The sequence below is a fragment of the Chroicocephalus ridibundus genome, chromosome 3, assembly GCF_963924245.1.
Source record: "Chroicocephalus ridibundus chromosome 3, bChrRid1.1, whole genome shotgun sequence".
NCBI lineage: Eukaryota > Metazoa > Chordata > Aves > Charadriiformes > Laridae > Chroicocephalus > Chroicocephalus ridibundus.
In genome coordinates this window covers 96752012-96768606 of record NC_086286.1, presented here as the reverse complement: position 1 = coordinate 96768606, position 16595 = coordinate 96752012, and the positions used below count along the sequence as shown (strand labels likewise).

At 38.3% G+C, this 16595-nt stretch overlaps 1 protein-coding gene across 6 annotated transcripts in view; it reads left to right on the top strand.

The window, feature by feature from the left end:
- COL19A1 (collagen type XIX alpha 1 chain) overlaps positions 1–16595 on the top strand; it is a 220136-nt gene that overhangs the window by 156522 nt on the left and 47019 nt on the right. For all 6 annotated transcript variants that reach the window (XM_063330245.1, XM_063330242.1, XM_063330244.1 and 3 more), the window contains 12 exons: positions 654–698; positions 2656–2691; positions 3609–3644; positions 3757–3810; positions 4993–5046; positions 9388–9441; positions 10961–11050; positions 11403–11447; positions 11553–11630; positions 12900–12935; positions 13043–13096; positions 13185–13238. In XM_063330245.1, the coding sequence (XP_063186315.1) occupies positions 654–698; positions 2656–2691; positions 3609–3644; positions 3757–3810; positions 4993–5046; positions 9388–9441; positions 10961–11050; positions 11403–11447; positions 11553–11630; positions 12900–12935; positions 13043–13096; positions 13185–13238 (636 nt within the window). The remainder of the gene's footprint in view (positions 1–653; positions 699–2655; positions 2692–3608; positions 3645–3756; positions 3811–4992; positions 5047–9387; positions 9442–10960; positions 11051–11402; positions 11448–11552; positions 11631–12899; positions 12936–13042; positions 13097–13184; positions 13239–16595) is intronic.

The window sequence follows — 16595 nt, the reverse complement described above, 5'->3', positions numbered from 1 at the left end:
CCAACTCATTGTGTCATCCTGCAGGTGCAGCATGTGAGCCTTTCTCCTCTACTCTATGATAGCCAGAAAGGGAAAATGCAGGAAGAATTATGTGTAATTTCTATAATACTGTCTGAGGAGAAGTCAAATGAGCTGGCCTGACAGTTAGGGGGAAAAAAAAGTCTCTTAAAAAAAAGACTCTAAGAAAAGTCAACATTCAAAAAATATTTTTAATAGTAAATTTTGAATATTTAAAGCAGGTTCTCTGTAACAAAGGGACTTTCTGTACCAAAACGACTTATAGTCTGCCTATAAAAGTTATGTGGAGGTCAGATTCTGAATCCACAATATATGACAGTATATTGTTTATAGGCATCTGTCCGGTTTAAACAGCGGAATGAATTTTTGACAATTGGATGCCGATTAAACTTGGAAGAAAAGAGGCAAATGCTTTGGATATGTCACAGGACTGACAACGTTTTTTAAATTGAGAAGCCTGCAGATCTGCTAAAGAAAAAAGTGATTAAAATTAATTTGGAGATGATTAATTCTCAAATTTTGGTTCCATAAAAGCTAAGATTTTTGTGTCTTACACAGAACAAAGTGCAGTTATAGGAGAGGAGGTGCAATCTTAGAATATAAGAGGTTTTAAATATAATTTATTTTGTTAAAAGGGTCAAAAGGGAGAATTGGGAATGACCGGCGCAAAAGGAGAAAAGGTAAATAAATGAATTCCTTAATACTTCTGTGTGGTACTAGAAGGTGCTCGGTGCTGGGTCCGGTTCTATTTAATATCTTTATCAATGATCTGGATGAAGGGATCGAATGCACCCTCAGTAAGTTCGCAGGTGACACTAAACTGGGCGGGCGTGTTGATCTGCTTGAGGGGAGGTTGGCTCTGCAGAGGGATCTGGACAGGCTGGACCGATGGGCTGAGACCAATGGTATGAGGTTCAACAAGGCCAAGTGCCGGATCCTGCACTTGGGTCACAACAACCCCATGCAGCGCTACAGGATTGGGGCAGAGTGGCTCGAAAGCAGCCCAACAGAAAAGGACTTGGGGATGTTGGTTGACAGGCGGCTGAATATGAGCCAGCAGTGTGCCCAGGTGGCCAAGGCCAACAGCATCCTAGCCTGTATCAGGAATAGTGTGGTGAGCCGGACTAGGGAAGTGATCATCCCCCTGTACTCGGCACTGGTGAGGCCCCACCTCGAGTACTGCGTTCAGTTTTGGGCCCCTCGCTACAAGAGGGACATTGAGGTGTTGGAGCGTGTCCAGAGAAGGGCTACAAAGCTGGTGAGGGGTCTGGAGGACAAACCTTATGAAGAACGACTGAGAGAGCTGGGGTTGTTTAGCCTGGAGAAGAGGAGGCTGAGGGGAGACCTTATCACCCTCTACAACTACCTGAAAGGAGGTTGTAGAGAGATGGGGGCTGACCTCTTCTCCCTGGTGACAAGTGATAGGACGAGAGGAAACGGGTTCAAGTTACGTCAGGGGAGGTTTAGATTGGATATTAGGAAACATTTTTTCACTGAAAGGGTTATTAAACATTGGAATAGGCTGCCCAGGGAGGTGGTGGATTCACCATCCCTGGAGGTGTTTAAAAAAAGGGTAGATGGGGCACTTAGGGACATGGTTTAGAAGTGGCTTTTGTCAGGGTAGGTTAAAGGTTGGACTCGATGATCTTAAAAGGTCCCTTCCAACCTCAGCAATTCTATGATTCTAAGGTGGCTGAACATACTGATTATGAGTCAAACTCTGGAAAATATACTCAGATCAAGAAAATTGGGCGTAGGAAAAGCTGTCAATCTCTGAATGTCCTTAGTAATTTAGTCTACTCAAACCCCTCCTTGAGAGAGTATTTACATATGCAAGTAAATTTCTCTGTTCCAACAACTCACGAAGTCCTTAACTTTAAAGACATTCAGACTTTCACTGAATGCCAGTTTAAAATTATGTTTATATAAGTTTATGACCAGTGATTGCCTCACGAATTAGACACCATTCATACTTTTTCAAGTTATGAATGTGATCTTTAATATCTATATGAAAAATCAGTATTCTTTAAATTATTAAAATTTATAAATCAACTTCATAATTTAAGATCTTTTAGTTTAAGCCTAAGTTTTCCAGAAAGAATTGCAGGGGAGGGATATTGCTGGGTAATAGGTATATATTGTGATTTTCTAGCAATTCTTCATTCACTGAGTAGCAGGCATTTGGCTATTCAGTTGTTAGGTTTCCAGTTGAGTTCTTTGGTCATATCCTTGCGTGTAAACAATTTTCATGCAGCCAGAAACTTTTTTTTTTATTCTGTCAATATGACAGATTCATGATTTTGTGTGTTATAAAGTACTCGTGTTTGAGAATTTGTCAGATTTGTATCCATTGTCACTCTTTTTAGTTCGTGTTCCTGACCCTCCCTTGTGCTTCTGCTTGAAAGGATCACACATGTCATGGTCTTGGCATTAAATCAACATCATCCCTTGTTGTGGTTTAGGCTGTATTGGCCAATGACGGACAACATCCTTCAAGTAATCTTTTGTAGTTCATATATTTTATATAGGTTTAAAAAAACCATAGTATTTATCAAGGACCCTTCACCAAAACCAGACATAAGTACTATTTATCATATGAAATAAATCTGTGTTAACCTCTTCCTTGTGTTTCCACAGGGAGAGCCTTCTGAAAAAGGGGACAAGGGAGATCCAGTAAGTACAGCTATGTTTTGAACTGACGTGAATAATTTACATTTTATATTATTTTCATACTGTATTCTTGCTGTAATTCTTTTCTTTGTATACTTTCATTAGATTTGGTGATTATGTAGGATAGCATACGTATTATCTCCTCCTTACGCATACATCAAGTTCCACAGGTTATGAATAAAAGCCGAAGATACCCTGTTCTTCAGCATTTCTGTAGTTTGTACAGTCCATGAACTGACTTTAAAGTACATGATTTTTTTTTTTCCCTGAGGGTTCTTTCTTTTTTTCAGTTATTTCACAAAATCATATGTGGGCTGAACTGTACTATTTTAATTATTTGACCAGTTTCCAGTGTGGCATTTAACATCAGGAAGTTTTCCTATAGCCTTTTTTTTTTGTTGTTGTTTTGGGGGATATTTTCAGAACACTCATTCTGTAAAAATCTGTTTACACATTGCTTATTTTTAATTAACTATTGTCCTCTCTTATGACATTTGACAAAAGCTGGTTATGCTGTTTAATACACAACTGAAGGTTGCTCAGATACTCGTGGTTAGTATATTGTAATAAACAAAATAAGGCATACAGTGATAATGTGTGGGTTTGGAGATGAATACTGTGTCACCAATAGACATTTAGTGGTGAAAAGCAGGCTTTAGACTGGACAAAGCTCTTAATCAAATGTGGTGTTTTCAAAGAATTTTTCTTTGAAATTGAGTCTTGAAAAAGACCTGCAAATGAATTAGTTTTGAAGAGGAATGCCTTTCAGAGTTTGTACAAGGGATCAGAAATTCTTTAATGCTTTCTTAGTATTCATTAAGTTTGCAAACTATATTATAATATTTTAAGGTACCAAATTAAACTCTCAGGTGATCTTAGTTAAAGTTTTAACTTCCTGTGCTTGTACCTGCTATTTTCAGGGAGAAACTGGAATGGAGGGATCAAAAGGAAATAAGGTATTTTTTGACTTGCACACACTATATGAATCACTGGTGTACATAGCTGATACTGGGAGACATAACAACAGTAAATTTGCATTTTTTTTATTTTCTCAAACAATGTCATTAGGGTGAAACAGGAGAGCCTGGGCCACCTGGTCTTATTGGAAATCCAGGATCAAAGGTAGGTGAAAGGTATTTTTGTGGTATTAAAAGCCATTACATTTCATGTTGTTACATAAGAGGACTCTGAATGCTATCAACTCTAGCTGTTATTGAAGGGCAGAGAATGCAAATAGTTTATATCAAAAGTTTGTGCATGGATCGTGGCTATTTTACTTTCAGCTCATAAATTCTTGTTGATCTCAGCATCACTGAGCAAGGAATATTTATGCAAAGCTGAAATACTATTTGGCCATTCAGGAACATTGAGTGCCATTTTGCATTTACAAATTGCATTTGCAATCACCCATTTTGCAATTACAAATCCACCAGTAGCTGGGTGTGTTCCCTTTATCCATCAGTGAGGCAACGAGTAACCTCCGCCAGTACATTAGTCGTTCCTATATTTAATCCTGTGAGACTGCAGGTAATGTCAAAGTAGTCATCGCCTTGCTTTGAAGAAAGCAACTGAAGCACAAATGTTCTTGAGAATCTCTCATGATGCCTTGAATTGTTTCAAGTAAAGGTAGAGTTGGAAACTGTGAAGATGTAACCTGCACTCAACACTATTCATGTTGGAAGTGATAGTACCCAAGTTCCTTAGATCCTTAAAAGAAGTCCCGCAGGGAATAGATGCAGCTATAGGGTCCACGAAACTGTGGTCTTAAAAATTATTCCCCACTCTAACTCTTTAGACTGCTGTTTGGAGGCTTGGTAGGAAGCTACTGATGCTTCCTTGGTAGGAAGCTACTGAAATAACTGTTGTTACTGCAGTGGAAATCTAGGTCACCTTCACCCTGTATACCTTCCAGAAGAGGCTTGTAGAGATCCAAAGGATCGTTAGGGTTTGCACCAAGTCATCCTTTTATCTCTACCTCTCAATCCTTTTTTCTTTCAGTGCTCTGGAGTCCTTCTGATGAGATCTGTTCCAAAAAAGAGAAGGAACACCTACCATGTAGTTAAAAGATCACTTCTAGATCTGTCCCTTGAGGGAGGAAATCTTGATTAATTCCTTTTGTTTTGTCTTTCCCTTTAGGTAGTGCCTTTGTATTTGCTTTGTATATATACTTTGGATTTTGTATGTATCAGGCACAAAGATTTATTGGCCCAAATGTTAGATTAAGGGAGAATGAGGAAACTCTGTACTTCTTACTCCATGTGGAAGATAATTCTTAATGCCAGATATCATTGTATCATTTGACAGGGACTGCAAGGACCTCCAGGACCCGTTGGACCCAGGGGACTGCCAGGAGAAGTTGTACGTATTGTGAAGTTTCACCAAGATGTAGAAGTGCGGTGTGTGAACAGTTAGCCAGTGAAGCAGTACCACAGAAGTTATCGTAGGTGCTCCTATTGTGGGTGGTACTATAGCAAACAGAAGCATAGCAGTATGGGGTGCCTTAGGGTAAAATTCTGCCATTTGCTTACGTTCTTTTTGTCCTTGTTTTACCATCTGAACAAGTAAGGATGACAATACTAATTAGTCTGATTCACAGACAATTAGCTCTACAAAAATCACTCTTAGCTCACGGGAATAGGTGAAAATTAAAAAAAAAATCTCTAGCAAAGTTTTAATAATGTTACATCCTGAACTGGAAAGAACAGTGTGTGAAGCAAAATGAGAAGAAACAGGGAAAGTAAGGGTACCCCAAGGATTTAAACACATAGCCTTCCTCATTTCTGTCTATGGTTTTGCATCATTCTGAAATGTTTTACTTCCTGTAAAAGGGGTAAAGAATAATAAGGTGAACAGAACAAACAATTCTGTTTATTATCGTAGAATTTAGGTCAGATTTATGAGTAAAATTCATATTCAGAGCAAGACGTAATTCCATTAAAACTAGGAACAATATTAAAATCTTTAGCCAGACTGCAAGTATTGGTTGGAAAGAATTTAATAGAATACCCTTTTTTAATTACTGTTCAATAGATTAAATTACTAAAATACTTCTGCAGAAAGCGGAATGAGAGGTTATTTTTATGAATGTCGGCTGATGTTCCAATTTAATTGTGCAGTGCCTTACTAACAGTCATAAATTGCCTAAGGCCATTATGTGGCTGCCATAGGTGAAAAATAACTTAATCTGTGAACACTGAAAGATGGCAGAAGATGCATGTGCGTGTGTTTGTGTGTCTATGCGAGAATGTCAGAATCTGAACTGAAGATCTTGCATGGAGGAAGGGTCCTGGAAGTGGGAGAAGGTCGTGGAGATCAGGGAAATGCATGGAAACAACTGCTAGGGACCTTAGCCAATAACACCTAAGACTGCTAACTGTGAGCAGCTGCACAACACAAACCGAAACAACTTGCTGTCCAACCATCCTGGGCAAGCAACAATCTCCCTGCTGGAAAGGAAAGTCAGGACCCAAAGAACATAATGATAACAGGGAGTGAGAGTGAGACTGTGAGATGATCAATAAGGGGAAAAGCTCTCATCTCGGTGGTTGTTAAATAAACCCCAATATCCAGATTCACTACAGGCAGACAGATGGTGTCAGAAGCATGATGCAGATGGTTTATTGAAGCTTGACATCACTGCCTGTTGAGGGAGGCCATCCAGGAGGAGTTAGGGGATGAGACACCTCACCAGAGATGCAGCGTGTCCGTAACCTTTACGCCTGTGGGTGCAAAACTGATGGGTTGGGATTGCAGAGGCAGTGGGGGGTCTCAGCAGGGTTTAAATGTGCCTGTAGTTATTATGGTTTTGGGCCCCCGACATTCAGCTCTGCCAACTGGTTGGGATTTGACAAGGTGATGGGGGCTTCCTCCATGGGGATTTTAGTGTGCCTGTAACTGTTATGCCGTTGGGCAACAGGCTGCTGGATCTGCTGGCTGGTCGGGATCCCTCAAGCTGGCAGGGGCCTCCACTAGGATCCAGCAAGCCTTATGACTCTTGTGCCTCTGGGAGGGAAGAGCATGGGTGAAACTTCCGTCTGAATGCTCTAGGAAATATCTTAAACTATTAGGCTCTGTTACATTAAGCCGCAAAGTTCCCTAGGCATTTGACTTGACACGCTAATATAGCGGAAGGCCTATTCTGAGGAGGTGGCTGCCTGTCTCCCTTCCAAATTATGGCACAACCCCTTTTTAGGTGTGCAGGCAACTGTGTCCTGCCTAATCCCCCAAGTAAACTGAAATTAGATTTTGGTCCACAGCAATGGTGTTGTCACACAACCTAAAAAGTGGCACCTGACCCCTCTCCCTGGTTCTCCTCCTTCCCTTCCTTTGTAAACCATAGAATGTTTTACAAACCATTTTGGAGGTTTGAGTTGTTAGATACAAGAAGTGGACCAAGAAAAGCAGACAATGGAGAGTTTGGCTTTAGCCTAGCAGTTAAGCCATTCACCTGAAAAGAACTGGGATTTTGATCTTTGCTCCATGGGTTAGTTTTGGTTTTTATCTTATTTCTACAAACAGAAGCATCTAGGAGCTGGTGGGGCTGCATTCTGTCTTAGGCCTTTCCACACGCACTCTGAGATGGCTTAGTGGAAGAGAACGCTTAATTTGAACAGACTTTTAAGTCATATTATTTATTAATATTAAAATACAGTTCTGAGTGGTGCACAGATGGCAGACTTTTTACTGTTGACCTGTTAAAAGTCTTAGGGATATAAGCAAAGTGACAGCTGGACGACAAGCTTCTTCAGCTCCCGTCAGGGAAAAAAAATCCCTAGTATTCAAATTGGCATGTAGTCATTTTGTACTGTGTTGCTTATTGACCATTTCTTTATACCTTTATTTTCCTACTCAGTTGGGGCACGCGTTTTTTAAATCGTGTCTAATTTACCCGTCTTCCGTAACAATAGTTTGTAAACCTTTTCTGCTGTGCTTTTATTTATGTATAGATCCCCAGTCTTACTGTGAAAGATAAACAAAATGCTGCATTTGTTTTGCTTGTGTTGCCATCATCCCACTTGAGTTCATAATTGCTGCTTTTGAAACTGCTGTTCTGCTGGATCTTTGATCAAGTGACATTCTGAACAGATAAACGCAGTATATAATATATATAGATCCTAGATACAGATGATCTTGAAGGCTCAGATTTGTACGCACAATTCTAGCATATAAAAACGTATATTTAAAAATATTATAGAAACATATATATATTATAGAAACATGTATATAGTTCCAGGCTCGTTGTTTTATCATCTAAAGATGAAATGTTATGGATTAACAAATATAATAATTCATCTTATGTAGCGTGATGAAAATTATGAAAGGTTGAAAATTGTTTTACTTTACTTAAGTCACTGAAGAGTTATCCAGCAGATAAGATTTGCTTCTTTCCTTTCCCAAGATATTTCTTAAGCTTGGTCCAACTTAAAAAAAAAATTTAAAAATTGGAGAAATCCTTAGGAAAGAAGGTAGACTGTATATATGTTATGTCAGTATCAGGAGGAGATAGAGTAGGACACAATTTCTGATCCATAATCAGTACATTTAAACTTCCATGTATTCTTATAAAGATTTTGTGCTGGTACAGGCAGAATATTCTTTATTAAGGTTTTGGGTTTTTTTCTTACGCTTTTAATTTGGATGGCTGGGTGAAACAAGTAGCTGGCTGTCTGTAATAAGGACAGAATACAGGAGAGAAAGCAAACGCACAGCTGTTGAACCCTCACTACTGGCATGAAATGTTCTCATCCTTCATATCTCAGTGTTCACAAAACTATGATTTACACTGGAAAGAAAAATAAAAACAACATGCGTTTCTTTGTCTTCTTCTTTGAAAGTTCATTATCCATTCCGGATTAAGTGTCATACTTAGATTTTACTGTTCAGTTTTGACAATTTTATCATTTACTGTGGAAATTACTGGTATTCTTAATAAAATGCTTGATACAATAGTTGGGTGAATAGCATTGAAGGGTTATGGAAAAAGTTTTCTGTATTTGTTACAGCGTAGTAAGAGAAAACAATTTAACCTTCCCTATTATTTAAATAGTTTCTATTAAGATTTTAATCTATTTAATTTCTCTGCATTCATAACAAATCCTTCATGAAAAGGGCAAGGGAAAATACTGAAGTTAAAATGTGAAGGATGAGAAGATTTAGACAAAAGAAAGGATGGAGTATATTTATTTTGCTGAAAAAAAATTGACTGTCCATTAAATATCTAAAATGTTTTAAAGGAATTTGGTGGATAAAGCAATGTGCAGGAGTAGGAATTCATTGAGGCTTTTAAGATACAAATTTGAATAATTTACTGGTGTAGGAAATCATGCAACCCTTCATAGGCATAAAAGATGAGACACTTATTTAAAACTCAAGTTTGTACATGCTACCACCTTCCTTGAAAAAATGATTGATTTTCAAGAGTTTGAATTATTTCAAAATTGAAGAAATAGACCTTTCAATCTCTGCCATTCTGCCCTGATAGGGTCCAGAAAATAATCTTGATTATTACATTTCAGCTTAAAGAAAAATGATTCATATACTTGATTAAAGAAGCATTCATTAACTCGTACACTTTGACATTTTGAGTCAATACCAATGCACAGTAAATAATCCAGTGTAAACTCATTTGCATCTGTAATTTTAGATAATCTTTAAGGGAATAGCTATAAAAACGTACAGTTATATTTTTATTAATTACAGGGCTTACCAGGAGAGCACGGGGTACCAGGAAATCCAGGAGTTAAAGGAGACAAGGTATGTTTTAAGTATTTTTAATTAAGCTTGATATGTTAGAGCATATTAGACTGTCATCTCTGAAGTAACCTTCCACCCTTCTATAGTGCATCTCTGTGGCTGCTTTATGAACTGATTTTAAAATGTAAAAGCAGCAACCCCGTCTGCTCCTCAGAGGTGCTGCAGGCCAGTTTGGCAACCCAGTTGCTCTTTCGATTCATAATTTAAGTAACTTTTCAAGGAGGTTGCACTGGGCTCTTACATTAAATCTGTGCAGTGCAGAAATGTCAGTTCAGACCCTGACCTCAGAACAGCCTTTTCAGTGCAGTGTCCTAGCCAGACTAATGTGTAAAATCTCGCTCCACAGTCACACCTCTTCATCCCGGCAGAGCCCCGGGGCAGCTGTACTGTCTCAGATGCGAGCCAAGGCTGGGATCTCTTTATCGCACTGTATTGTGCTGTGTAGACATCTCTTAGTTAGAATTCGGCTACATCAGCAAGTTAAAAATGATGTGTTGAAAAAATGATGTGTTAAAAAAAATATGTTGTGTGTAGAGAAGGGGAGGAAAGAGGATATTCAGGCATACTGTGAGCCATGTGTTGGTATTTGTACATCATGGGGTACAAGAGAAACTCATAAGATCCATTTATAGTTTGAAGAATTGAGCTGATGAAAAGGCAGAAGAATAAAATAACTATAGAATAATGAGAAAAATGTACTCATCTTGCAAAAGGGGATGTAGGGGATTCAGAAAGAATCGCAGAGAATGATGCAGAGCATGTAAAAGACAAGAACGTAATAAAAGGCACAGATTCACCTGTGTAAGCAGGAGGAGTTGCAGAGAGGTGGAGCGAGAGATGCTGTATGCATTAAAATAAGAAACAGAGGAGATGTAAACAGGAATAAAATTAAGACCAGGGGTTTGTAGGTAGCTGGGGAGAGACAGAGTTTGAAGCTGTTACTGCAAAGCAATTGGCGGGGTTTAGTGACAACCTGTGTGTTAGGGGCTTGGGAACAAAGAAATACAAATTGGGTGCATTACAAGCATGGAAAATTGAGAGCATACTCGTTACTATTAGTGGCTGCATGGTCCGTGCCTCTTCTTCTTCTGTAACTTTTTGAAGGAAAAAATATTTTTGATAGAAAATCGAAGCCTTCAAATAGATTTTCCATACATACATAACACTTTGGAGAGTATGTCAGTACCTATGAATAATACATTAGGAGAACAATATATAGGATTTTCCTACCTCCTGGGAGCTGAGTACTTACAGGTGTGGGGAGCTGAATCTCTGTGGAATGAAATGTGATAAATTTGATAAAACTATGGTAAGGATTTTGATACCTGAATAGGCTCACTTGCTTGCAATTGTACGTTGTGAAATACAGAGGTGTATAGTGCTTTGATTGGTTTCTTTTTCCCTCTGTTTCTTCTCAAAGCACTGGCACTTTCTAGGACAACCTGGATAATATTTAGGGGTTTTTTTTGCTAAGAGAAAATACTCACATTTCAATTGGTGATTCAAATTTATCTTGTAGGGAGACCCTGGTGGGATTATGGGACCTCCTGGACATCCAGGTCCAAAAGGTGATGTGGGGCCTCCTGGACCAAGTGTGCCTGGAATACCGGTAACTCCGTAATCTGAAAAGGCTTTTATGACTTTATTGCTTGTAGGGAAAACTGTTAAAGAATTCTTATTGTGCAATGAAAGAAATTGTAATGTAATTTCAAAATGTAAGTATATGTTATAGTGATATTATACATGCACTAAGATATGGCCTAGAAATCTGTACTGTTATTGCGAGGTTCACACATGTTCCTGGTGACAGTGGTATTAATAAGGGAGACATATGTAAATCTCTTAACATTTTGTTTATAAAGGATGATTAATTTGGGGAATAAAATTCACCTAGTCTCTTTGATTTCAAAACATAATTTGCTTTTTTCCTGTTTTTTTCGTTGTTTTGGTTTTTTTTTTAGGGTCCCACTGGTATTCCTGGAAACCCAGGTCCACGGGGACCAAAGGTATATAAAAAAATAAATATTTATTTATTTTTCTAAAATACCAGGATAATAGGCTAGTTTGCATTTTCAGACCTGTTGTAACTGAAAGCCTTGTACCCTTCTCAGGGGGAAAGAGGACTACCTGGTGTACAAGGAGCACCTGGGGAGATGGGGCCCCCTGGAATAGGCATTCAGGGATCACCGGTAAGTATGCCAAAGCCCAGAATTCGGGCTTCTCACTGTGAATCACTGAGAAACTGCAAAAAATAAACAAAGAATAATATAAAACCACTCCATAAACTCCCTTCTGACTTGACTCCCTTTATCCAAACCCACAAAGACTTGGTGCTAAGTGGGAGATGGAAGCCTGGAGAACTGAAATAGTCAATGGCTTCTTTACAGATGTGCTTCCTAGTAATGGTGTTGAGACATCTTCAGACTATGTCTGTTTCTAAGCAACGGTTGTTTGCAGTTGTCGGCAAAATCCAGCCTGAGTACTGGTACAAAAGAAGAGGCGTACTTGACATTGTAGATGATGGCATTTTGAAACTCATGCTGGTACTGGAAATGGCGAAGACACATGGATGAGACATGGAAGGCTTTGCTTCAGCTCCTAGCTTTTGCACTTGTGGTGACTGCTAATTACAAGCTTAGGTGTATTTCTTATAAATGAGAACCTTACAGTTCCAGGTACTAAGCCAGAAAATAGTAAAGTTCTGATTTTGGACAGCTTTCCTCATGCATCTCTGTTCAGTTTACATTCAAACATGAAGCAAGTTGGTGCAGCGTATCTAGAGCATTCATACTAAATAGCTGTTGTATCACAATAACTGTTTCAGATATTCAGCTTGTTTCTCAGGTTTCTTTCTTGCTATTGCCTTTAAAGAAATCCATCTGCAGTGTCTTCAGAGTCTCCAGTAAAAGATTGATGGTATTGATGGTAAAGGTGGTACGTGTTATTACATGAGCCTCTACAGTGGTGAATAGAGCAATCTGCCTTCCGTACAGACCAAAATAGTTGGCTGATACATTTCAGTTTATCGACAGCACTCAGATATAGAGAGAAAATGTTTGAGAAAGGTGACTAGAGATTCATATCTTAGATTACTACAATAATCTTTTAAAATAATTTATTCAGTTAAAATATTTTCAAATGTGAATTTTAAAAGTAGCCCAATCATCTGTTTTGTTTTTATGCAACTGAGTATCACCTTTTCTTATTCATTTGCGAGCTAAACAGCAAGTTTCACCACAGATGATTATCCTTTTGCATTACTTGCCCTTAAAAATGGGCCTCAGCAAATTCTTGAATTTTCTAATTTTGGCAACATTAGATTTGTATTTAAAGCCAAACCATAGAGCAAGTATTTCTTGCAATGGAACTGCACCAATATCCCACATTCACTATTTTTTCAAGTTCATCTTCCTTATCCCAAAAAGTATAACTACTGATTATTCAGAGTTTTCTTGCAGGGTCCTGTAGGTCCAACTGGATCAGCAGGTGTGCAGGTAGGATACAAGTTTTGTCTTTAATATAAAAAGCACTAATTTAATTTTTTGAAGTTTACGGTAAAAGAAAGTATTCTTAAGTCCTCAATGACCTTTGCTGCTCTTAGGGCCCTAGGGGACCCCCAGGATTACCAGGAACTCCGGGTACCCCTGGTATTAATGTAAGTGACAGTTCTCTGTATATACAACAATAAGTACTGTGTCCCTTATCAATGATTTAAGGACACCAAATTTTACATTTGTTTCTAGGGCACTCCAGGAAGAGATGGAAAGCCAGGACTACCGGGCCCTCCAGGTGATCCTGTACGTATATGTACAAAGCTTCTACATTTGCTTTGGTGCAAATATTTTAGATTTAAAGGAGACCAGATAACCTACCAAGCCTAGAAGTCCAATTGATTAAATTAATTTGATGTTTCAGTTATTATATCCTCTGCTTTTTTTTTAAACTTTATGATATCGCACTATAAATTAAACTTATGGTAATGCGTACAGGATAAATACCCTGTTTTCAGGTGTTAAAGTTTTTATACTAGAGTTTTTGCCAGGCTATGCCTTGGCATAGTGTTCCTCAGTCTCAGAAGCTGTTCTGTATAACAGAAATTTTCAGGAGCATACTTTGATTATTCCTGTTAAAAGATTGAAGAAAAAAGTTTGGTGATTCTGAAGCTAATTTTGCTATGCCACAGAAAGAAGACATTATTTTTAAATGAAATTTCAGAGAATATTTAGCCTCTAATGTGTTAAATTCCCTTATAGCGTTAATGAAAAGTTAAGTGGCTGGGTTTGAAAACAAAACCCCTAAATAAATTCTGATCCTTCACCACACTTTAGGAGTTATCATCTCCTTGTGGGTATTACAGCGATGATTTGTATTTAACAATGACATAGCTTTACAGATTTTGTGAAGTCCAGCACTGCAAGATTGAAAAAGCCTGCACATGCTTCAGACCAAACTGGATCCCTGAAGATAATGGAGAATTTTACATGGGAGTCAGGAGAACCCAATGAGCATATTTGCAAAATTTGCAGAATGGCAAAAATTCAATTGTTATTCCTGCTTCTGTCTGGAGTCCCAACAACTACCTCAGAACTTTCAAAAAGCAAATTTCTCTTTAGAAACAAATGTTTGCAGAGGCTTTTATGACAGCAAATGAAGCTTTCTGAATTCCCTGAGCCATTGTTAGAAAGTATTCCACCAACAAAAATTCTGTCAATAAAAATCTGTGGTTGGAAGAAACAAAAGAAAACAAGACCTTAAAAAAAAAGTAGCTAATCTCACCCGTGATCCTATTGGTGTAGTAGGATTTGATATTTCCCAAGAGATTTTAGTCAAAGGCAGAGTTTTAAAAACAACAGTGAGATACAGCAGTAGTAGTGTTTATTTATGACATATAGAAACAGGAAATAAAAATTACAAAACATAACATTTGAACTGTGTTATGTCCTTTAGCAAAACCTCTGCTCCTTGCCAAGGCTTGAATTCAGCCTTTCCTCTGAGTGAGTAGAGTTATCTCAGCGGTCCCAGTCTGTTCATCTCTTGAACTAGCAATTCTTCATTGTGCAGACTCCTCAGATGCAGAGACTGTCTTATGACTGAGGTCCATCTCCAAGTGTCCAGCAACGCAGTCTAAGGCAGGGTTTCCCAAACTAGTCTGGAGACTGCTGGTAGCCTGTGAAGGGTGAAGTAGGGTTTTGAGGCTATTGAGTCTTAACTTCGGCATTGCACTGCATCAAGGGATTAGAAATGCTCCAGAGCTGCGGCAGGAATGCATTGGGCAGTGAAATATATCATGCTTTCAATTAAACATTTGATGGTAGAGGTGCATGGCAGTACACAAGTAAGCCTGAGGGTTGACAGCAAGGAGTTTATTGAGGGATAAACCAACCCCGCAATCCCACAAAGATTTCATCTCAGGTAGAACAGTCGGCTTTCTCTAGAGAAGAGCCTGGAAACTAGCTAGCATGTATGTGCTGTTGATTATCAGGGATCAGGATGGTGATTCCGATCACTTGGTTCCTTGGTTCCTGCAGTAGCAAACTGGTCCAGTGCTTTAAGAGACACAAGTATTAGTAGCTCCTCAAAGGCCTGAAATACATATGTAAAAGCAGGTCTGTCTGAGTACAAAGGTAGAACTCAAGTCAGAGTGTCAGAAAGATTGAGATATAAAATGAGCTTCAGTTAGGAATGGACATAAAAACAAGAAAAAGGCACTGTGAATGCAATTATTTGAAAGACTAGTAAAGTCTATTATTTAATAATCAGTAAGATCAAATTATAGGCTGAGCAAAGGAAGCTGAATAATTCATTGGATTTTCACTGTCCACTGAAAAATAATTGCATTTCAAAGGATACATAAAATGAATTTTAATTAATGTAATAGAAAAAAGAATGAGTTAAAGAGGTTTTAGATACAGCGTGAAGGTCTGGTGTGATTCCCCCAAAGAATGAACCAAAACAGTCTCTGAATGATTAGCAGTTACCTTTGAGTAGTTTGAGAAAGGCGAGGCTTTTGATCAAGGGAGAGATGCTAACAGAAAGCATATCTTCGTAAAAGGCGGACAGAAGAGGAATCAGAGTAGAAAAAAGTTTGATTGCAAGGAAGATAAGAAATATTTTTTTTTAAATAATTCTAAGTACCAGTGATATGAATGATAAAGTGGAAACACAAGACGGCATAATTTTGTGAAGAATCAGTCATGGAATAAAGCAGATTTCGAGCTTTGGAAGGTTAACTTTCTTGGGACAGGCACGGAAACAGTAATGTTACATATTTTTACCTCAATAAAACTTTGAGACTGTCCTCATGATGGTTTTACAAGCACACAAAAAATGCTCTTAAAGCAATTGCCATATAGTTAATGCTTATCAAAAATTATGGATATGAGTGTCTATCAGCAGATTACTGTCAAATTTGGAAAGAGAAGTCTCTTCCATGCCTGGTTCTTGTCTTTACTGTATTAGTGATTTCATTTTATTAGGATAAGTAGATATAAAATCTGCAATTGGACTGCGAAAGATTGGTAACTTTTTGAAGATATAATCAAAAATTAAAATTCAGAGGCAGTCTGAAGTTAACAAGATTAAACTCAAGACAGATGGGCATGAAGTGCTTAATGAGAAAAAACAAAATCTGTAAGTAGAATAGGTCTGGAAGGCACAGTGCCCTGTAAACTAAATGTAAATAAAAAAATCCGATGCCACTGTTAGGCACCAGTCTAAATGGTAAAGTGGAAAAGCTTACTAATAGGAGAATTAATGCCTTTTGCTCTCATTAAATACTGTTCTCTTTGGAGAGAACATTTTTAAAGGAAGATGTAGCAAGCAGGAGTGGGTCCGGAGAATTAAGGCCATTTTAACATTTCACAAGCCCAGCATATATCATACACTTATTCGGAGTTGAGCATACGCAGCTATGATTCCACAGTACGTGTGCAGTTCGGCTGGCCTTGCTGTAGGTGCAGGGCAGAAGAACAGTGTGGCACCAAGGCAGTAGGCTTGCTCTCATACCTGGTGTGCCCTTGCAGCTGAATCTTCGGACCCTTTCACACTGAGGGTTTGGGGGCCTGTACTATAAAATGGTATTGCAGCTAAAAGAACATTAGAAAAGAGGAGAGATTGGGGAAGTTACACTTTTGTAGTCCAGCAGAAAAACCAAG